The sequence below is a fragment of the Mustelus asterias genome, chromosome 15 (genome assembly GCF_964213995.1).
Source record: "Mustelus asterias chromosome 15, sMusAst1.hap1.1, whole genome shotgun sequence".
NCBI lineage: Eukaryota > Metazoa > Chordata > Chondrichthyes > Carcharhiniformes > Triakidae > Mustelus > Mustelus asterias.
In genome coordinates, this window is record NC_135815.1 from 70,727,175 (window position 1) to 70,750,828 (window position 23,654).

Sequence of the window (23,654 nt, forward strand, 5' to 3'; positions counted from 1 at the left end):
GTCTGCACCGACCACAATCCCACCTAGGCCCTACCCCCACATCCCTACATATTTATCCACTAATCCCTCTAACCTACACATCTCAGGACATTAAGGGCAATTTTTTAGCATGGCCAATCAACCTAACCCGCACATCTTTGGACTGTGGGAGGAAACCGGAGCACCCGGAGGAAACCCACGCAGACACGAGGAGAATGTGCAAACTCCACACAGACAGTGACCCAAGCCAGGAATCGAACCCAGGTCCCTGGAGCTGTGAAGCAGCAGTGCTAACCACTGTGCTACCGGGCCGCCCCTGCAGATCTCATCACAAAGGAGCACCTTGTAAATGGGGAAGAGGAAGGAGGCCAAAAGACAGATCCTTGTGGGACCCAGGAGACAATGGGGAAGCTGTGGCTCTGTCTGGACAGTTGACAGTGGAACCAAACAAGGAGTAGTCAGTTCCATTTATCCAGACAGGAGGTGGAAGATGATGTAGTGGCTGCAGAGAGGATGAAATGAGGGTGGAGAATGCTCCCCTCAGTCACAGGCCTCATTTGTCACTTCCATTAGGGCCACTTGGATGCTGTTGCAGAGATGGAAATGTGATTGGTGAGACTGAAACAAAATGATGGAAAAGGTGGGCATGGTTTTGGGGCATTTCACAGAAGGACTTGAGGGGAAAGGGAGATTGGAGGTGGGGCAGTAGTTTCCAAGAACAAGGGTTTTTGAGGAGATTGAAGTTTTAAAGTTTATTTATTAGTGTCACAAGTAGGCTTGCATTAACACTGCAGTGACGTTACTGTGTGAAAATCCCCTAGTTGCCACACTCCGGTACCTGTTCGGGTACACTGAGGGAGAATTTAGCATGGCCAACGCACCTAACCAGCACGACTTTCGGACTGTAGGAGGAAACTGGAACACCCGAAGGAAACCCCATGCAAACACGGGGAGAACATGCAGACTCCACACAGTCAGTGACCCAAGCCGGGAATTGAACCCAGGTCCCCGGTGCTATGAAGCAGCATTGCTAACCACTGTGCTGCCCCAAGTTGGGTTGATGACGATGGTTTTGAAAGCAAGGAACAGTACCAGAAAGAAGTGGGAAGGTCAGAATAGATTTGAGTAGGTGGTGCATCTCGTGGGTAAAATGAGCTTAGTGAGGACATGAACGTAAATAGAGGAGAAACTGGAGAAAAGCAAATTCTGATCTAGAGTGAGGGGAGTCTTTGGGAGTGTTAAAGAAGCTCTTCACATTTGGTGCTGGAGGTTAAGATAGGTTGGGAGCAGGAAAATGGAGGGCAGGAGAATGGAGCTTAAGGCAGCAGGGAGAGCAAAGCCTTTGCTCATCATGACAACTTGAGTAGTGTGCAGATTTCACAAAGGACAACGCGGCCTAATACCAGATCTTGTGATGTTGTGTGTCAGATACCTTCAAGGGTGCACCCCTTGCACATGAAGATGATATGGTGGAGAAGCATCCAGGAGCTCGATTGGGGCAGAGGCATCAAACATGGGCACGATTATACTGATTAAGCAGACTGACAGCTGCATCCACATTGTGGCAAATAGAGGGTCAAAAGATATTGGGAATCTAGAAAGTGCTAGTGTACAAAATTTAGAACAGTTTTTTTTTGCAGGGATAAACAGAAGAACACAAGTGAAGAGGGGATTCAGTAAAGTGCAGACTTCCGTCATACACTTCCTTGAGGTTTTTGACTACCTGGTTGATGCTCGGTGACTACATAGTTGAAAAAATACATCTTTTTTATTAACAGTATCCATCTCATTGAGGGGGCTTCAAGACAATCTACATCCAACAACCTGCTGTGAAAACTCCGCTCACATATTGACAGCTTTGACAAATTTTACCATAGCAGCTGAGACAATCCATAACCTTCTAAAACAGCCAACAATGTTCTAAATAAAACTGACAACATTCTAGAAGAAAAAGTGAATCCACTCTATCTCCCAATGGTAAATGATCCTGCCCTCCATTTACTTGCTCCCAATCTATTTTAACCTTGTATTATTGAAATCCACCTATTATTTTTGGATATATATTGCTTACAAACAAACAGGAGAGAGTAAATATATTATCTCCGAATGAGGGAACTAAATGTATTATCTCCATAATCTGCAGATGATACAAAGTTGGGAGGGTGAGCTGCGAGGAGGATGCACAGATACTTCAGAGTGATTTGGACAGGCTGTGTGTGTGGGCATTTGCACGGCAGATGCAATTTAATGTGGAAAAATGTGAGGTTATCCACTTAAGTAGCAATAATAGGGAGACAGATTATTACTTGAATGGGTGTAAATTGAGAGAGGTAGATACTCAGCGAGACTTTGGTGTCCTTGTGCATCAGTTGCTGAAAGTAAGTACGCAGGTACAGCAGACAATGAAGGCGGCAAATGGCATGTTGGCCTTCATAGCGAGAGGAGTTGAGTATAGGGATAGGGATGTTTTGCTGCAATTGTACAGGACATTGGTGAGGCCACACCTGGAGTATTGTGTGTAGTGTTGGTGTTCTTATCTGAGGAAGGATGTCCTTGCTATAGAGGGAGTACAGCGAAGGTTTACCAGGCTGATTCCTGGGATGGTAGGTCTGCCATTTGAGGAGAGAGTAAGTCGGTTAGGATTATATTCACTGGAGTTTAGAAGAATGAGAGGGGATCTCATAGAAGGTTATAAAATTCTAACAGGATTAGACAGGATAGATTCAGAAAGAATGTTCCCATCATTGGTGGGAAGTCCAGAACTAGGGGTCATAGTTTGAGGATAAGGGGTAAACCTTTTAGAATTGAGGTGAGGAGAAATTTCTTCACCCAGAGAGTGGTGAATGTGTGGAATTCACTACCACAGAAAGTAGTTGAGGCCAAAACATTGTGTGATTTCAAGAAGAAATTAGATATAGCTCTTGGGGCTAAAGGGATCAAGGGATATGGGGGAGGGGGAATCAGGATATTGAATTTGAAACCATGATCAAAATGAATGGCGGAGCAGGCTCTCGAAGGGCCGAATGGCCTCCTTCTGCTTCTAGTTTCTACGTTTCAATATTACCTCCGCCTGCCTTCACTGGTGGATCAAACGATATAACAATATTATGTAGGGTGGAGATGACAAACTGCAATCGTAGGAAGGAGAGATGAAACGGAGGGAGATTTGGTGAAGCCAGCCAGTAAATAAGACAAAGAAAACAGAGGGGAAAATGAAGTCATTGCCCAACCTTATGAATTAGCATTTTTTAAATTTGTGAATTTGAGAGTATTTCTTTGTGGACAGTAATGAAGTCTGGAGTTCTCAACGGGATCATTCTGTCTGCAGCTAGATACAGATCCTCTACAGTATGTTTGGCTTGTCTTTAGTCAAACTCTCCTCTCTCAAAGACCATCTTACCGTATGAAATTAGTGATCTGTGCACACCAGATTTTCTGGCTTCTGCACATGATCATTGCATCTGCCCTCTAATAGACCTGCCCATTCCATCACATCATTCAACCATACTCTTCTCTTTTAATCTATTACCATCAATGGTTTCAGACTGAAACAACACAAACTGTGACTCCTGAAGAATAAGCCCCCAGTATATTATTCTACAACCTAGATGACTGAACCAAGCTAAGCTCAAGCTATGTTTCAGATACTATATAATACTGACTAAATAACGATCCATATCAACATTAAATAAACAGAAAGACATAATTCTATCTTTAGGTGGACACCACTCTCACAAATGAAAAGACTTGAATCTATTTTGAACAGGCTTGCGCCATGAATCAAAGCCAGTAGGGTAACTTTGTCAGATTGAACGGCTTCTTACCACAGGAGGTATTGATGACGTCTCGCAGTTCAGCATATTTCCATTTGCCGAGATCATATTTCTTTGTGCCAGCAGCAGCCTTGGTTGCCTGGACTTCAGGGCTTCTGTTGGAAAGAGGAAGGGCAGTGAGATAACTTGGCAGAGGAGCCAATCTAGCACCACCTATTGGCATATAATCCATAGATAATGGGGAAAGGCATGAAAACTTAATCTCAAAGGGAATTTGTGCGTGTGGCACGGCTAGACAATCTGCAACCAAACATCGAGATACGTCTCCAACCAGAGCTGATGATCTTACTCTCTATACCTGTTAATGATTTATTAAACATAGGAAATAAAGAAAATGTGTACCAAATTTGTTCATGACATAGCTCATGTAAATGGATCTCCAACATCCACAATTCTCAATATTTACTGAAGTCAGTCTAACAAGAGCTAACCAATTATAGAATCCTTACAGTACAGAAGGAGGCCATTCGGCCCATCAAGTCCACACCAACCATAATGCCACCCAGGCTCTATTCCCATAACCTCATGTATTGACCCTGTTAATCTCCCTGACACTAAGGGACAATTTAGCATGACCAATCCACCTAACCTGCACATCCTTGGATTGAGGGGGGAAACCGGAGAACCCAGAGAGCAGACATGGGGAGAATGTGCAAATTCCACACAGACAGTGACTAGAGGCCAGAATTGAACCCGGGTCCCTGGCGCTGTGAGGCAGCAGTGCTAACTACTGTGCCACCGTGCCGTCCAAACTCAATGTCTTGCGTGTGGATATAGACATGTCTATTGATCTGACAGAAAGTACAACCAGATATTAGAGAAATTCTGCCTCCACTAACACATCACAATCACACGACAGTCCTCCTCAATGAATCCACCATAAGCCAGATACAAAGTAAGAACACAAGTGAAAGGTACCAAAGATGATCCGAATCCACCTAAAAACAAGAATGCTAAAGAAACAAATCTGTGCTGCATAGTCTTACATACATTACAAAGGTAAACCTTGGCCTCTTCATTAGAGAGAAAGGTTAGAACTATCTCAAAAGCAGTTCCAAAAAGTTATTACGCAATGCTATGACTGCCCACACAACAGGATTTCATGAATGTCCATGAGATGAACGGCCAGTTATTCTTCTTGGGTGGCTGCTATTTAAGAGATGAATGTTGCCGAGGACAGCTCCCCACTCCCTCCCACAGCCTTTAAATTCTCCGTAGGATTCATAATAGCCAGCTGAACCAGGCTAGCAGGCTCTGGTTCAATGCCAAATCCATTCCGCGGTAGTAATACTTGCAGTAAACAGGATTTCTCCATTTTAATGCGAAGCTGTGCTCTGTTTTCAGGACAGTTAACACAAATAAATAGCAACTAGAGAGGCTTTACCAAATGCTTAAATGAATTTAACTAGGAGCGCTGACAGTAAAGAGATTTGTCCCAACAAAGATTATCCCATTCTAACCTTATTCTGTTTAAATCCTCGGGAGTTGCTTAAATTAGCTCCTCTGTTCTCAACTTTCAAAATTAAGGCTCAGACTGTCCGAACAATCTATGGCAATTAAGTCTATTTCCCACACAATGTCAACAGCATTGTAGCAATCCGCTTGACAGATTTACGTGATCCACTGCATTAGCTCTGTGTTGCTCATTTCTCAACAATGAGACAGCTGGCATACTTCGACACCTCACTTTCAAGAGCACCATGTTTAATTCCCATTGTGCAACATTTGCTCAGATTACACTGCGAGCAGATTTGGCAACAGTGGAATATCTTCACATGTGCAAGGTTTTCCAGGTCTTATTGTGGAAACTGGATGTCAGGAGAGCTTGAAATTCTGCCCTGCCTTTCCTCAATTTAACTTCGGAGCAGCAGACAGGAGGCAAACTCATATTTTCCACAGATAAGCAATGCTCTGTATACCCAGTAAAACTGGAAAGAGAAAAGCACCACCCACTCTACCAACTCAAATGAGGGAAGAATCAATCCAATATTCCTTAAACCCAGACCTACGTAGAAACTTTTTTTCTCAAATTCACTTCCTGGTAGTTGAACTTCTAACATTCAATAAACACACAAAAAGCAAAGTGAGTTGAGTACCTGCTCCAATTTCACCATCAAATCAAGTTCTCACTCAGTAAGGAAACTCAATCTTTGATTGAAATTTGAAAATGAAAAAGAATTGCTGTGGGGAAGAAACGGGGGAGTGGGGGTAATTGTGTAGCTCTTTCAAAGAGCTGCCACATGCACAATGGACACGTATTGTAAGATTCTATGAAATCACTGGATCAAACAGCAGACTCATGACTCATTCCAGCTCCAGACCTGAAGATGCAACAACCTCAACAGAAGAGGTCAGCAGTTCCAATAAGATCAGCTCCAGTAACATTTGTATCCATTATAAACGAGCAATAGCAGTTGGTTGCACAATTTTAAAATTGCACCAAGACAAATTCTTCAATGAGGATATAACATCTTGCTTGATAACCTCTGGGGCAATTACAAATTCAGATTATTTTTAAATTGCAAACTGATCATTCTGTCTCCACGTAAACTAATTATTCAACTGCTTCTCCCCATCCAAATGCCAGGAAAGGGTCAGGGGCTCAAGCACTTGCTCTGGCAACGCATCGCAGTATCCTTCATGAGTAGCAATGGACAGAAGTATAAAGCTGCACAATTAAGTCGGCTGCTGTGTTCTGTGGTGCAATGGTAAGCACTCTAGGTTGTGAATCCAGCCATCGGACTTCAAATCTTGCTGGGACCTTACTTGTAAGGGCGACACGGTGGTACAATGGCAAGCACTGCTGCCTCACAGCACCAGGGACCTGGGCTCAATTCTGGCCTCTGGTCACTGTGTGGAGTCTGCACATTCTCCTCGTGTCTGCGTGGGTTTCCTCCGGATGCTCCGGTTTCCTCCCACACGCCAAAGATGTGCGGGTTAGGTTGATTGACCATGTTAAATTGCCCGTTAGTGTTAGGGGGATGTCAGGGAGATTAGGAGGGTAGATATATGGGGTAACTGGGATAGGGCCTGAGTGGCATTGTTGTCGGGGCAAGTTCAATGGGCCAAATGGCCTCCTTCTACACTGTAGGGATTCTATGATTCTATCTCATCAGTAAAATTTTATTTGCACTTTCAGTAAATAGCCCCAGGCCAGGAATAGGTTTACCTCAATTATATAGTCGGTTAACTAAAATTTACCGTGTGTTAATGCACAAATCTAAATAAGTAATTGAGTGAGCTGTTGATATTTCAATGCACATTTCAAGCAGTAATGTGTTACCTACCTAGCCAGATAGTCCGACATTTCTTTGGCCATTTCTTCCCTGTAACATAACAAGTATGCGCATAAGTAATCGGTGGTATGATTATTGTGTATCAAAATATTTCAGGCAAGTACACAAGGTTTGACAATAACAGCAGGTAAGAAGTGAAAAGTGCATTTAGTTCAAAGATAATATTTAGTAATACACAAAAGCAAAAAGTGATCATTCACTCAGACAGGTAGCTCAGGGAAGTCCGGAACACAAACGCTGTGAATCAAGAAAATGGAAACCCAATATGTTTGCAGAAACAATGATATTTGAAAGCTGGCAGCAGAATTCTCAGTATTTCCGCAGCATTTTAACAAGGTGTAGCAGTGGTACACTGTACCACTGTGTAGCTGTAGAGCAACTGTGACACAAGTACCCTTCGATGCTCAGACCATTGTCAGCTCTTACATCTTCTGGACTGTCGCTGAATTCTAAAACAGAGCTAGAAATATAGAAGGAATGTAAAAAGGTAATGTATTATGGGGAACAAAAGTTAATTTGAATAAGAATTTTAAAAGAAACATGTTTCAATTAATCAAATCAGTGCCATTCTGTCTGCCACCCTAACAGCCCTTTAAAAAAGGGGCTGAATTTCTTTAGAGTTGTATTTTTTATAATGAACGCTGGCAATATGAAACTCCATTGAATCCCAACCCTCAGAGCTACACACAAAGTATACTAATTAGCAGCAACCCTTCCAGGTTCAGATGTGTGGATGCAAACAGTTTGGTATTTACAATCTGGATTCCGATTGGCTGGAAATCGTCCTTGTTAGCTAATGAAACAACACCCCACCCCCCCCTCCCCCACACCACCTCCCAAGGAAGGACAGAGGAAACAAGATGATAAATTAAAAGGAAATTTATGTGAAGAGAAACAAATGTAGTTAACATAGAATACATTAAACAGAAGGAAAGAAAATTCGAGGATAAAAAAAACATTAATGGAAAAGAACAGGACACAGAATCAGGGCAGAAGGGCAAGGTGAGGTGAAAGGTTTATCTGATTTCATTTTTAGTATTTATTCTGCAATTCTACAACTAGTACTAGAGTGATAAAGGTACTCTTGGCATGTGGAAAGTTTGATAATTGTAACGTTCTTGGAAATTAGGTTTTATAAGATGGGTTTTGGGACTGTCTTAATTTAGGGTAAAATGATGAAGGTTTTGTGACCTTTGCTGAAGTCTTCCTCAGAACAGGTTTGGGTGACGGGGTTGTTAAAGGCTAAAGTAAGGCCCAGTTTGTTTTGCTGGGAAGGAAGTGTAAGACTTGGAGACAGTGGCGGTAGTATCTCTGTTTACAATGGCTAACAGGTTTATTTGGTAGCACAAGCCACTAGCTTTCGGAGCGCTGCTCCTTCGTCAGGTGAGTGGGAGTTCTGTTCACAAACAGGGCATATAAAGACACAAACTCAATTTACAAAATAATGATTGGAATGCGAGTCTTTACAGGTAATCAAGTCTTAAAGGTCCAGACAATGTGAGTGGAGAGTGTTAAGCACAGGTTAAAGAGATGTGTATTGTCTCTAGACAGGACAGTTAGTGAGGTTTTGCAACCCCAGGCAAGTCGTGGGGGTTACAGATAGTGTGACATGAGTCCAAGATCCCGGTTGAGGCTGTCCTCATGTGTGCGGAGCTTGGCTATCAGTCTCTGCTCAGCAACTCTGCGCTATCGTGTGTCGTGAAGGCCTGAGACGAACATCTCGCCAAGGCCATCCCCACACCCCCACTTCTTGCCTTCAAACAAGCGCACAACCTCAAACAGACCATTGTCCGCAGCAAACTACCCAGCCTTCAGGAGAACAGTGACCACGACATCACACAACCCTGCCACAGCAACCTTTGCAAGACGTGCCAGATCATCGACATGGATGCCATCATCTCACATGAGAACACCATCCACCAGGTACACGGTACATACACTTGCAACTCGGCCAACATTGTCCACCTGATACGCTGCAGGAAAGGATGTCCCGAGGCCTTTACATTGGTACATCGGGGAGACCATGCAGACGCTATGACAACGGATGAATGAACACCACTCGACAATCACCAGGCAAGAGTGTTCTCTTCCTGTTGGGGAACACTTCAGCAGTCATGGGCATTCGGCCTCTGATCTTCGGGTAAGCGTTCTCCAAGGCGGCCTTCATGACACACGACAACGCAGTCGCTGAGCAGAGACTGATAGCCAAGTTCCGCACACATGAGGACGGCCTCAACCGGCATCTTGGGTTTATGCCACACTATCTGTAACCCCCTCGACTTGCCTGGGCTTGCAAAATCTCACTAACAGTCCTGGCTGGAGACAATACACATCTCTTTAACCCGTGCTTAACCCTTTTTCCACTCACGTTGTCTGTACCTTTAAGACTTGATTAAGTGTAAAGACTCGCATTCCAACCATTATTTTGTAAAGTGAGTTTGTGTCTTTATATGCCCTGTTTGTGAACAGAACTCCCACTCACCTGATGAAGGGGCAGCGCTCCGAAAGCTTGTGGCTTGTGCTACCAAATATTCCAGTTGGTCTTTAACCTGGTGTTGAGACACTTCTTACTGTGTTTATCCTAGTCCAACATCGGCATCTCCACATCATACAATGGCTAGATCAGCAGTTTCTGGAGTGCCAGGAAGATGTTGAGAATATTGGGTTGTAAACTTTTATGCTTTAACATGTCCATTTGCTTCCAACATAGAATAGAGTTGGGGTTCTCAAAGATAACTAATCAGCATTCCTACCTGGTTACAAGACCAATGTGATTCACGTCATAGAGATATGTTTTGAGTGGTGTAGAACCCTTCAGAAATCATTGAGAGATCAGATCCGAGAGAGAGTTGGAGGTCAAACACATCAATGGTACACCATGCAGGGATGTGGGTGGGAGCTCACACTCAGATTGGAAAGACTAAATTTGTGAGGATTTAAAATAAGACTGGAAGATTTGGCCAGCTTGTGCTAGAGGAAGAATCTCCAGGGAAAAGAACTTCAGTGAAAGGCAGTTCTGAGATTAAAAGTTACAATGCTGAGAAAATAAAAAAGCAGTAGTAAACTCTCAGAAATTAAGATTCACTTTAGACTGGCTCCAGGAGAACTGAATATCTACTTTAAGGACAGTGGAAAGAATGCTTTGAAATGTCTTTTTGCTTGTGCTAAAAGTAAATGGGGGAAGTTCTATTCTGTGGTTTAAAGTACAAGTGGTTTACACATAGTTAGTGTTTAATCTTTTGTTACAGTATAAGTCTTAAGAACACAAACTCTTGCCATGTTATCCTTGAGGTTTTAACTGGAAGTTCTCATTTCTTTTTAAAGGTCATCAGCCTCCACAATGATCGTAACAATATTAGCACTTCATTATCTAAGTGAGTACTAATAGAACAGTTAGCTGAACAAGATTGCTATTTCCTGAGAATCTATCAAAGTGTAAGGATTAATAAAGGAGACTGTGCTTGGAAACCAGATCCATTATGTGGTTCATAAATTTGCAAAAAAAAAAATGCCACGCAAGTATCCCTGCGAGTTCAGTAACTCTGCTACAAAATTATTTTGCTTAGATGGTATGTTTTGTGACTTTACAGACTACAGGCATCAGTATTTAAATATGGAGTGCTCTTCATTAAATAGAAGAGTTAGTATTTATGTTACTCATCTCTTTTCAGTGGGCTAGGATTAGATTGACAATTATAAATATCCTTAATGTTGATCAATGCCGTGTGTTATAGGTGTTGAGCCATACTTAATGGTGAAATGTTTGATTAGTTACCCAATGTATTGATCTTTTACAAACATGAATAGTTAACCTCCTGCGCTGTCTCATGTGCAAAGTTAAGACCAAGTGTAAACTTCACACGAAATGTATAAAGTTGACAGGCAACACATTTTTATCACAAGGTAAACAATCAGTACTGTATACTTTTAAAAAAATACAGCAGACCAACGCAACAGAATCACACAGGGGTTCAAGTTTGGATTTTACCCAATGCAAGGTCATAGAGAGTTAACATTTCAGGTCTTTCTCTCTCTGGAGGTGCTGCCAGACCCTGCTGAGTACTTCCAGACTTTTCTGTTTATACTTTAGTTTTCTAGCATCCACAGTGTTTTACTTTTGTTTCAGTTTTACTCTGAGCAGGTCAAAGGATTGCAAATTGACTCTTTGTCTGCAAAGTCTTATGGGGAGGTGACGGCCTAGTGGTATTATCGCTAGAGTTTTAATCCAGAAACTAAGCTGATGTTTTGGGGACCCGGTTTTAGAACATAGAACATTACAGCGCAGTAGAGGCCCTTCGGCCCTCGATGTTGCGCCGACCAGTGAAACCAATCTAAAGCCCATCTAACCTACACTATTCCAATATCATCCATATGTTTATCCAATGACCATTTAAATGCCCTTAAAGTTGGCGAGTCCACCACTGCTGCAGGCAGGGCATTCCACGCCCTTACTACTCTCTGAGTGAAGAACCTACCTCTGACATCTGTCCTATATCTATCACCCCTCAATTTAAAGCTATGTCCCCTCGTGCTAGCTATCACCATCCGAGGAAAAAGGCTCTCACTATCCACCCTATCTAATCCTCTGATCATCTTGTATGCCTCTATTAAGTCACCTCTTAACCTTCTTCTCTCTAACGAAAACAACCTCAAGTCCCTCAGCCTTTCCTCATAAGACCTTCCCACCATACCAGGCAACATCCTGGTAAATCTCCTCTGCACCCTTTCCAATGCTTCCACATCCTTCCTATAATGCGGCGACCAGAACTGTACGCAATACTCCAAGTGCAGCCACACCAGAGTTTTGTACAGCTGCAACATGACCTCCTGGCTCCGAAACTCAATCCCTCTACCAATAAAAGCTAACACTCCGTACGCCTTCTTAACAACCCTATCAACCTGGGTGCCAACTTTCAGGGATCTATGCACATGGACACCGAGATCTCTCTGCTCATCCACACTACCAAGTATCTTACCATTAGCCCAGTACTCTGTATTCCTGTTACTCCTTCCAAAGTGAATCACCTCACACTTTTCCGCATTAAACTCCATTTGCCACCTCTCAGCCCAGCTCTGCAGCTTATCTATGTCCCTCTGTAACCTGCAACAACCTTCCGCACTGTCCACAACTCCACCGACTTTAGTGTCATCCGCAAATTTACTAACCCATCCTGCTACGCCCTTATAAAAATGTCAAACAGTAGTGACCCCAAAACAGGTCCTTGTGGTACACCACTAGTAACTGAACTCCAGGATGAACATTTCCCATCAACCACCACCCTCTGTCCTCTTACAGCTAGCCAATTCCTGACCAAACCGCTAAATCACCCTCAATCCCATGCGTCCGTATTTTCTGCAATAGCTTACCACGGGGAACATTATCAAATGCTTTACTGAAATCCATATACACCACATCAACTGTTTTTCCCTCATTCACCTCTTTGGTCACCTTCTCAAAGAACTCAATAAGGTTTGTGAGGCACGACCTACCCTTCACAAAACCGTGTTGACTATCCCTAATCAAATTATTCCTTTCCAGATGATTATAAATCCTATCTCTTATAATCCTTTCCAAAACTTTGCCCACAACAGAAGTAAGGCTCACTGGTCTATAATTACCAGGGTTGTCTCTACTCCCCTTCTTGAACAAGGGGACAACATTTGCTATCCTCCAGTCTTCTGGCACTATTCCTGTAGACAATGACGACATAAAAATCAATACCAAAGGCTCTGCAATCTCCTCCCTAGCCTCCCAGAGAATCCTAGCATAAATCCCATCCAGCCCAGAGGACTTATCTATTTTCACACTTTCCAGAATTGCTAACACCTCCTCCTTATGAACCTCAATCCCGTGTAGTCCAATAGCCTGTATCTCAGTATTCTCCTCGACAACATTGTCTTTTTCCTGCGTGAATACTGACGAAAAATATTCATTAGCGCCTCTCCTATCTCTTCAGACTCCATGCACAACTTCCCACTACTGTCCTTGACTGGCCCTAATCTTACCCGAGTCATTCTTTTATTCCTGACATACCAATAGAAAGCTTTAGGGTTTTCCTTGATCCTACCTGCCAAAGACTTCTCATGTCCCCTCATGCTCTTCTTAGCTCTCTCTTTAGGTCCTTCCTGGCTAACTTGTAACTCTCAAGCACCCTAACTGAGCCTTCACGTCTCATCTTTACATAAGTCTCCTTCTTCCTCTTCACAAGAGATTCAACTTCTTTAGTAAACCACGGTTCCCTTGCTCGACCACTTCCTCCCTGCCTGACAGGTACATACTTATCAAGGACACGCAGTAGCTGTTCCTTGAACAAGCTCCACATTTCAATTGTGCCCATCCCCTGCAGTTTCCTTCTCCAACCTATGCCACCTAAATCTCGCCTAATTGCATCATAATTTCCTTTCCCCCCTATAACTCTTGCCCTTCGGTATATACCTATCCCTTTCCATTTCTAAAGTAAACGTAACCGAATTGTGGTCACTATCACCAAAGTGCTCACCTACCTCCAAATCTAACACCTGGTCTAGTTCATTACCCAGTACCAAATCCAATGTGGCCTCGCCTCTTGTTGGCCTATCTACATACTGTGTCAGGAAACCCTCCTGCACACATTGGACAAAAACTGACCCCTCTAAAGTACTCGAACTATAGCTTTTCCAGTCAATATTTGTAAAGTTAAAGTCCCCCATAACAACTACCCTGTTACTTTCACTCCTATCCAGAATCATCTTTGCAATCCTTTCCCCTACATCTCTGGAACTTTTCGGAGGCCTATAGAAAACTCCCAACAGGGTGACCTCCTTTCCTGTTTCTAACCTCAGCCCATACTACCTCAGTAGACGAGTCCTCATCAAATGTCCTTTCTGCCACCGTAATACTGTCCTTGACTAAGAATGTCACACCTCCCCCTCTTTTACCACCTTCCCTGCTCTTACTGAAACAGCTAAACCCTGGAACCTGCAACAACCATTCCTGTCCCTGCTCTATCCATGTCTCCGAGATGGCCACAACATCGAAGTCCCAGGTACCAACCCATGCTGCAAGTTCACCCACCTTATTCCGGATGCTCCTGGCATTGAAGTATGCACACTTCAAACCACCTTCCTGCCTGCCGGTACACTCCTGCGACCTTGAAACCTTATCCATGACCTCACTACTCTCAACCTCCTGTACACTGGAGCTACAATTCAGGTACCCTTCCCCTGCTGAATTAGTTGAAACACTCCCGAAGAGCATTAGCAAATTTCACCCCCCCCCCCCCCCCCCCAGGATATTGGTACCCCTCTGGTTCAGGTGTAGACCATCCCATTTGTAGAGATCTCACCTACCCCAGAATGAGCCCCAATTGTCCAGGTATTGGAATCCTTCCCTCCTGCACCATCCCTGTAGCCACATGTTCAACTGCTCTCTCTCCCTATTCCTCTCCTCACTATCACGTGGCACGGGTAACAAACCAGAGATAACAATCTGGTTTTGAATCCTACCACAGTAGGTGGTGGAATTTAAAATCAATAAAAATATTTTGAATTAAGAATCTACTGTTGACCATTGTTGATTGTCAGGAAAAACCCACCTGGTTCGCTAATGTCTTTTAGGGAAGGAAATCTGCCGTCCTTACTTGGTCCGGCCTACATGTGACTCCAGAGCCACAGCAATGTGATTGACCCGTGACTGAAATGGCCTAGCATGCCACTCAGTTCAAGGGCAACTAGGGATGGACAATAAATGCTGACCAGCTAGCGACGCCCATGCCCCACGAATAAATAAAAGGGGCTGCAGAGGTCTTTTTGAAGTGTGAAGGACTGGAGCCATTAGTGACAATTCTCGGAACCGGAGCAGGGGAGGGGGCATGTAACCCATGATAAAAATATCTGAGGTAACACATTTTCACTCTTCTCTTCACCAATCCCTTTATTTGTTGTACCCATGGAACAGAGCATAAAGCAGATAATATCAAGATAGAAATAAACTGTGATCTAAAAGTTTGTGATACAATTTGTAGGATGGGGGGGGGGGGGGGGGGGGGGGGGTGCGCGGAGATGCTTTTCATTTCAGATGTTCATATCAGCACCAAGCAGTCCAAAGGTTAGTTATAGCAGCTTGATGCAGGGTAAACTTTCCTTCATTCAGTCTCAATAATATACTGCAACCCAACTCTCATTACAGCAGAGTGGTGCACTGGCATGATACTTCTCCATTTCTCACACATGCCATCATGCATCTTCCCAGTCTAAATTTAGTGCCGGTTAGCGTATATATCCATGTTTTGGCCTCACTCTCAGAACTGAATTGAAGCCACCTAAACTCACAGCCAGCAAGTAGATAGGTAGGCAGGCAATCCACCAATCTGGGTTGGAGACTTGATAGTTATAAACCATTGTCATTCCCACTGATATAGCAAGCAAAGAGGAACAACTCTCAAGGCTAGCAATAATCAATGAAAATGTGTTGAATTGGAACAGTCAGGTTAAGAACAGTTAAGTGTAGTTTTAACTTTGTTTTTCTTTAAAAGGCCAGGGGAAGACAAATGTACCATCACCAATATCAAAGTCAATAATATCCGCCGCGTCACCAATGCCCAATAGTGTTAATAAAAGAAATGAAATAACAGAAAACTCATACATTGTCATTTTGGATTGTGGTCCACCAGATCTGGAAATAGAACACACTTTAGTTAGATTCTGCTTAGCACATAAACCCCACATCTCTCCACAAGCAGACAGCTTGCGGTAACTCTGTGCATGCATTTAATTGGAGTTCCATTAATTTTATTCTTTTCAGACAAAAAATAATCTGAATTCATGCAAAAATGATGATTAGAAAGTCTCAGCATAAAATCATCTTGATTATTAATTTGTGCAATTCTTTGCACGGGAATCTGTGTGGGAATTCTAGAATTAATATAGTATAATTATTATACAGAGGGGGTGATTTACTAAAGGTGTAAGACAGAAGTGCAGGTTATGTATCCATACTTAGCAGCAGCTGCAACTGGACGGATGTGTTTAACTTCAACACTGTGGAAGAAAAGACATTTATTATTAAGCTTCCAGCACAAAACGTCAGAGGAATTGGGGACAAAGACAATAGAATGAACTTTCAAACGCTTTTCGCCCCCACCTCTTGATTCCTGCATCCATTGGCGATTCATCATTGATGAGCTCAGACTCACTCCGCGCGATCCTCATGGCAAGCTCCCGGTCACGTCGCTCTTGCTCAAGCAACGTCTGTTTATGAGCTTCCTCCTCACGCTCCAAAGCAAGCTGAGCCTCCATTGCAGCCTGAAAACACAAAAGGTGTATAAACCGAGGCAACTATTTAGTTAGCTCTTGATATTGGTGAGGCTATTCACTGCCATTACAGACAAGCAAATGGGCAATATCTCCTGGACACACACAGTTCATTATTTTAAAGATTTTATAATTGATTATATTGACAAAGGTAGATTGCCAGACCAGCATTCTTGAATGTCTGACAGAAAGCAAATTCACTTCATCTACTAACTTCATCAAGTTTTTCCTGCAGTGTTAAAGCTAACAGTATGAAAAAGTTGATGGAGATGTTGAAAGATTGGGGCCATACCAGAGCAAATGACTGAGATAGGAGACAGTGAAAACTTTATTGAGGATAAGCACTCAAAAGTGGAAGAGAGAAAGGTGTTGTGCAAATCAACAGCTATTTATTGATGGTGGGGACGGGTGGCCAAAGGTCAGGCAGTTGGTAATTTGGAAAGTACTGCTGGTAAACAAGTGAAGGATGGCTTTTGTCTTAGTTTGTTCAGAATGGGCCACAAGAACAGTTGATCAAGAGGTTCAAACTAAGAGTGAAAAGAAAACGAGGTAAGCTAAAGTTCAGGAAATTGCATTGAATTCAGTGATAGAATTTTTTTCAGTATGGATTGTTGCTAAATTATCAGACTGCTTATCTGATATCCAGGCTGGACGAGCAGAAATTTCCTCCAATTAAACACTGGGTCAACTGAAACCATGTCTTTGTTCCTGTTCCAGACTCTGTTCCCTTGTGACTAGCTCTGTCCTTCTTCCTGGCAACTGTTTAAGACTGAATCAGACTCTGCACATCACTGGTGTCATATCTTATCCCAAGATGAGTTTCCAGCCTCATTTCTGTGTAATTACTAAGAGAGTCTTTTCCATTTCCAAACACTGCCTGACTTCATCACTGCCTGAGCTCACCTGGTGCTAAAATGCTCATTCATGATTTGTTACTGCGACATTCAAATATTCAATGCCCTCCGACACTCTAAATGCCATGACCTCGAGGTTATCCAAAACCCTCCCACACCGAGTCCTGTTCACCTGTCACCCGTGATTGCTACCCTACTTGGGTTTCTGGGTAAGCATCCCTTCACTTTTAAAATACTCATCTTATTTTCAAATCCCTCACCTCTCTTTATCTCCGTAATTTCCTCCAGCCCCCATAACCACTGAGATATCCACACTCATCTAATTCTGGTCTCGACTCAACTCTGCTTTCAATTGCTCCTGATGTGGAGATGCCGGCGTTGGACTGGGGTAAACACAGTAAGAAGTTTAACAACACCAGGTTAAAGTCCAACAGGTTTATTTGGTAGCAGAAGCTTGTGTGGCTTTTGCTACCAAATAAACCTGTTGGACTTTAACCTGGTGTTGTTAAACTTCTTACTGTATTCAATTGCTCCACCATTGGTGGCTGTACCTTCAGCTGCCTAGGCCCTAAAAGCTCCGGACTTTCCTCCCTGAACTTCCCATTTCTTCCTTTAAGATCTATCTCTTTGACCAAGATTTTTGCCATCATAATATCTCCTAAATTGGCTTAGTGTGAAATTTTGCTTCAAAATCCTCCTAAGACAGTCTGGGAAGGTCTATGCTCAATGCGCTATATAAATTATTGCTGTTCACTACAAATTCAAAAGGTGTAAATGAATGTGTGGGAAGAATAAATTAGGAGTGAGAAGACACGCCAGATGTAGCAGAAGACATTGGCAATTATGTAGGACTTGAGATGCACACCTTAAATGTCACAGTTAATTCATCCAAGGGGATGAAGCCAGATCAACATAAGTGAAAAATCAGCTTTAGCCCAACTACAACCCCTTTCTGGGAATAGGGAGGCACAAGTCCAATCACGACTACCTGACTTCAATTGTAAGCACACAATTGTTATCAAGTTACAAGTTATGCTACAATAGCAAAGTGTCATCATCGTGATTGTAACTCTGAAACTGAACTACAAGTTATGGTAAATTAAGCTGAACCCATCTAAGGCTGCTGCAAGTCTGCACCACGAAAGAAGTCCACACAAAGTTGAATGAAACCATTTAAACCTATTGTTCTTCTACATCCAAATTATTTTACTATTACAAAAAACATGTTCTTTCCAAAAGTAGGACTAGGAAGATGATACTCTATTGCTTTTCACTTAATCATATCTGGTGAGACAAGAATCAAATAATTTCCAAACTGATATTGATTTGATTTATATGATGAAACAGAGTATTTTTCTATTCAGTGGGACAATGGAATGCTATACAAATTCAGCACTTGAATAAGATCAAGATAATTCCTTGTGCAGCTCCCAGACACATTGCAGTGTCAGATGTTTGCACCTATTACTCCCTTTGTGTTTGAAACATGCAAAACCTGGACAACACACCCACTGTTTATTCAGCATGTTCCACTGATTCAGTCTATGTCAGGACGTTCAGCATCAGAACCTGTCTTATCTACATTCAGACTGTGGGAACTGTCCTTCAGACAGACCACATTCTCTCTCAGTCACTGCAAATTATCAGAGATATGTAGTTTCACTCAGCCCTGCAAAGCTAGCTGAAGAAAGAAGGATTTTCCATTTATTAGCACCCATGCCTAGCAGCAATAAAACTTCAAAAGAAATGCTGTGAAGGAGAGTACTTAATGGGTCTCTGGATGATAAAGACTCTACACACTTTCTCGAAAAGCCTGAAGTAACACTGTTCTAATAATTCAGATCAAAATACAAACATTAGGAACAAGAAATAGGACATTCAGCACCTCCAGCCTTCTCCACCATTTTATTAGATAATAAACTCTATTTTTCTGGCCAAGTTGTCTACCCTTGGATACGCTTATCTGACAAGAATCTATTGATCCAAGTTCCAAACCTTTGACTTAATCAGTACACCCAGCTGTTGGAAATAAATTCCAGATTTTTACTACCCTGAGAGTGAGATAAAATTCTTTTCCATTAGACTCCTAAGTGACCTAGCTCTAATTTTGATATCATAATCTCTTTGCAATCCATCAGAGAAAATAGCTTCTCTGTATCTCACCTACCAAATCCTTTTAACATTTTGCACACTTCCATAGAATCTCTACAGTGCAGGAGGACAACATTCGGCCCATCGAGTCTGCACCGACAACAATCTCACCCAAGCCCTTTCCCCGTAACCCTGCTTATATACACAGCTAATTCCTCTAACTTACGCATCTCAGGACACTAAGGGGCAATTTAGCATGGCCAATGCACCTAACCCGCACATCTTTGGAGTGTTTTAGGAAACCGGTGCATCCGGAGCAAACCCACTCAGACACGGGGAGGATGTGTAGACTTGACACAGACAGTGATTGAAGCTGGGAATCAAACCCGGGTCCCTGGCGCTGTGGGCAGCAGTGCTAACCACTGTACCGCCCTTTCTCAGATCATTGCTCAAACCTTCTAAACTCACTCTTCTATAACTCAATAGATTCTATCCTGTCAAGTAAAACTTAAACATTGCTCATTATCTAACATTGTCCATGGAGAAAAAGTTGAACTAGCATTCGTTTTTGTTGAACCTCCAGATCAACTCAACAGAATCGCTCTGAGGCCTTTACCGCGACTGACGAACACCATTTTACACATATCTTGAAAAATTCAAACCTGCAGTCGTCGCTTTTCTTCCTCCCCTTTCTTCCTCTCCTCCTCCTCCTGTTTCCTCTTCAACTCCATTTCAGCTTTCCTAGTGAAAACAGGAGAGGGTGATGAGTAAGTTAAAGGCCTCATCGCTGCATGAGGAGCTAGAGCAAGATCATTAAAAATGCAGCAAGGAATTCTGTTAGAACGAGTTACTATTGGAGAAATTCCTGCAAGAAATGTTTTAGGGCATCATAACACAAATCGGGTACTTTGTAGATTCATTATTGAAAAGCCACATGCACCTAATTCAATCAACGTTAAATGCGCATCCAACATATCAGCATTCATAAAATCAAGTGGTCGCAAACTATTCTGATATAATCAGGTCACTTCGGGTTTCCTTTAACTTGACAGACACAGCAAGAAATAGCCCATAATTATTGGTATTCACAATGCCCGAGTGAGTGAGCAAGGTGGACATGCCAGCGGGTGAACATGGTGGCAAGGTTGGGGGTGGGGGGGGGTGATCAATGATTTTTTTTTCCCGAATGCACACAAGAACCATTCTTATTGCCTCAGGAAGACTGGCGATTAAAAACAATTCTCAGTCACATGCTGTGACGTTAAACCTGTACAGATTCAAATACACAGATAATTGTGTACACTGATAGAATACACACACTCTCGCACACAGACTTACAGCCGGCGTTCTTCCTCCTCTTGCTTGCGGCGTCGCTCCTCCTCCTCATGCTGCTTCTGTTCTCTCTCCATTTCTTCTTGGATGACTCGCAGCCGCTCAGCTTCCTCCTCCTCTTGTTTCTTCTTCTGGAGCGTGCTGAGAAGCTGCTCTGATCGTTTCACCAGAGCAGCATACTCCTTATCAATCTGATCCCTGGTCATTATAACGTTCTACGATGGAAAGCAAAGACCGAGGAAGAGACTATCACAAGTCAACTAGTTTTTCTCAGAGTGTTCAGAACCAGTACCCCAGCAATGCATGTTTCTGCACCCTCTCCTTTCCTTCTCCCCTATGGACTCTATGAACGGTATGTTTTGGCTGTATAGTGCGCAAGAAACAATACTTTTCACTGTATCCCAATACATGTGACAATAATAAATCAATTCAATTCATTCAAAACAAGGGCAGGATGTCCATCTTCTCATGACCCTAATATCTTTGGCTTGTTTTTATTCCGCCATTTCTAGCAAAGTGATTTGCTGAAACTCCATCGTTCTAGGAGTGACTGGGGAAAAGCAAAAGGGAACAAAGAAAGCCTGACACTTCTCAGCTGTTCCTAAGTGGAATATGGGGAGAGCCAAAGCACTGCAGGATGGTCAGGTGGACAGGTCTGCAGTCCATCATTCCATCCTCCTACCTACAAACAGTGACAAGTTATTAAAATAGAAAATAAAGTGAGGATGGGATTTTGATGCATTCCCATTATTCAACAGCCTTCCAGTAATCACTGGACAGAATCACAGGTAAAGAATAATCTCGTCAGCAAGATACCGATACTCTAATAACACTAGGACTTCAACAAAGAAAATAAGTCAGAAAATGGCATTTGCCATTATTTTTGTACAATGAGGAAGACGATTCCTGTGATAGACAAACTAATATGGTCATTTTCTTTTTATTTGGTGCAACTTGATATTTGGATTTTTTGCCTCAAATTTCAAAATTTGAAGCAGTTTCTGAGGGGAGTCATTAGTGATACCTCAAATATGTTTGTTGCCCCAGATGGGGGATGCAGAAGGGAGGGATAAGAGCAGAAGAAATAGGTGGCAAAATAACTCAAACTGTTTTTTTGTGATATTCACACTCCACATATTCATTTTGAAGACATTCAAGTATGTACACAAGATGGCGGCATGGTGACACAGTAGTTAGCACTGCTACCTCACAGCGCCAGGGACCCAGGTTCAATTCTGGCCTCAGGTGACTGACTGTGTGGAGTTTGCACGTTCCGCCCTTCCTCCCCCCCCCCCCCCCCCCGAGTCTGCGTGGGTTTCCTCCAGGTGCTCCGGTTTCCTCCCACACTCCAAAGATGTGCAGTTAGGTGGATTGGCTATATTAATGTCCAAAGAAGTGTACATCAGATGGATTATTCATGGTAATCGTGTGGGGTTATGGGGGTGGACCTGGATAAGATGCTATCTCAGAGAGTCGGTGCATTCTCGATGGGCTGAATGGCCCCCTTCTGCACTGTAGGGACTCTGTGATTTTATGAAGCTTCAGCAGGAGTATTGGAAATGTTCCATTCAGTGGCACGTGACAAGAGCATCAATGTTTTATTCACAAAGAGCTGCCATTCTCCCGCTTCGGTATAATTAGAGTGAAAAGTTATCACACTGAATTTTGAGCATTAGGAGAAAAATTAAAACTGTTATAAGTTTGTTCAAACCTGCTTAGCCTCACACGTACCTTAATTTTGGTCACAAGAGCATTAATTGATGAATCCAGATCCTGGACTTGCTTACTCATTTCAGCCTTTCCCTCCCTTAGGGCCTTCACCACCTCAGTCATTCTGTTCACTCGCTGCTTGAGTGATTTCACTTTCACCAGACCATCAATGCTGTGGGGAAGGAAACTCGATTACAATCAGCAAAGATATTCTCAATTATGTATAAAGGAGCATGTGCATCAGCTGGGAAAATAGAGGAGTCAGTCAGGATGAACACGAAAACTGAGCAAAACCAGACTCAGAAGCAACAGCTATGCGGTAAGCCATTCATAAATGGATTTTGCCTTTGGAGAGCAAATAAATCTTGAGTGAGATATAACAATTATGATTCCATCAGCACCACGATCCAGCCTGAAATAACATACGTTGAACAAGATCCAACCTTTTCCAATTGTGCTGCCACAGAGGCCTGGGAGGCAGCAGCAAGACTGTGGCCTCCTGTCTTACATTAGTTATTTCAAGAAAGCTGTGCTGAGCTCCATTACAGACATATTTCCTTTTTCCCCAAGGGACATGGCATTCAGGAGGAATACTGATGGACCTGGATATCAGAATGGCTCCACAAACAATCCGGCACAGTTCACCTATCAGGAGCCACGTGCAACTGGTCACTGCCATTGCCAGAACTACTTAAAGAGTGACCAACATCCGCACCACTCACCGTGGTTTATGTTTCTTCTTGCATAACCACATGCGGACAGTCTTCTGCATCTTGATACAAGCAGCAGCTCGGTACTTCATCTTGTTCTTCACTGTGGAAATAAATTATGGAAACAGTTCTCAACATATCATGCTTTTGTTCTTTTATTTATGAGGAGAGAGTAAAGAATCACAACGGTCAACATATTATAGCTTGGATTTTACCCAATTGTAACCAGCCAAAGCATGAATATTGACATTTCTCACAACATAATCACACAATATAGGGATGGGTAACACAGCAAAATAAACATCAACCCTTTAATGTCAGTGTTACAAACCAAAGCAGATTGATGAGTAAAAATGTTCTTTGTTCACCGATCTCAAATATTCTATGCAAAACGAATCTGGGAAGGTGCAAACGCGCTCCTGCGATCAGTGGTTCTCAAGGTGAGATAGCGTTACCCCAGGGCATACGGGAGATGTCTCAAGGGGTACGTTTCTCCAAATTCTGCAATGGTGGATTTTTCAGCCTCCACCTCTCCATAGTGCGGGGATTCCCGAATGC

The 23,654-nt window shown here is 42.8% G+C and overlaps 1 protein-coding gene across 4 annotated transcripts in view; it reads right to left on the reverse strand.

The window, feature by feature from the left end:
• The window catches only part of LOC144504557 (unconventional myosin-VI), a 226,968-nt gene that overhangs the window by 14,491 nt on the left and 188,823 nt on the right, over window positions 1-23,654 (reverse strand). For 2 of the 4 annotated variants that reach the window (XM_078230065.1, XM_078230066.1), the window contains exons 24-32: window positions 23,109-23,199; window positions 22,408-22,558; window positions 20,683-20,891; window positions 20,007-20,085; window positions 16,230-16,390; window positions 16,085-16,126; window positions 15,732-15,761; window positions 7,100-7,138; window positions 3,804-3,907 (exon numbers count right to left, since the gene is read on the reverse strand). In XM_078230065.1, coding sequence (XP_078086191.1) covers window positions 3,804-3,907; window positions 7,100-7,138; window positions 15,732-15,761; window positions 16,085-16,126; window positions 16,230-16,390; window positions 20,007-20,085; window positions 20,683-20,891; window positions 22,408-22,558; window positions 23,109-23,199 — 906 coding nt within the window. Of the gene's footprint in view, window positions 1-3,803; window positions 3,908-7,099; window positions 7,139-15,731; window positions 15,762-16,084; window positions 16,127-16,229; window positions 16,391-20,006; window positions 20,086-20,682; window positions 20,892-22,407; window positions 22,559-23,108; window positions 23,200-23,654 lie in introns of those variants that run through there. The other 2 variants (XM_078230067.1, XR_013499667.1) reach the window with 2 other exon arrangements.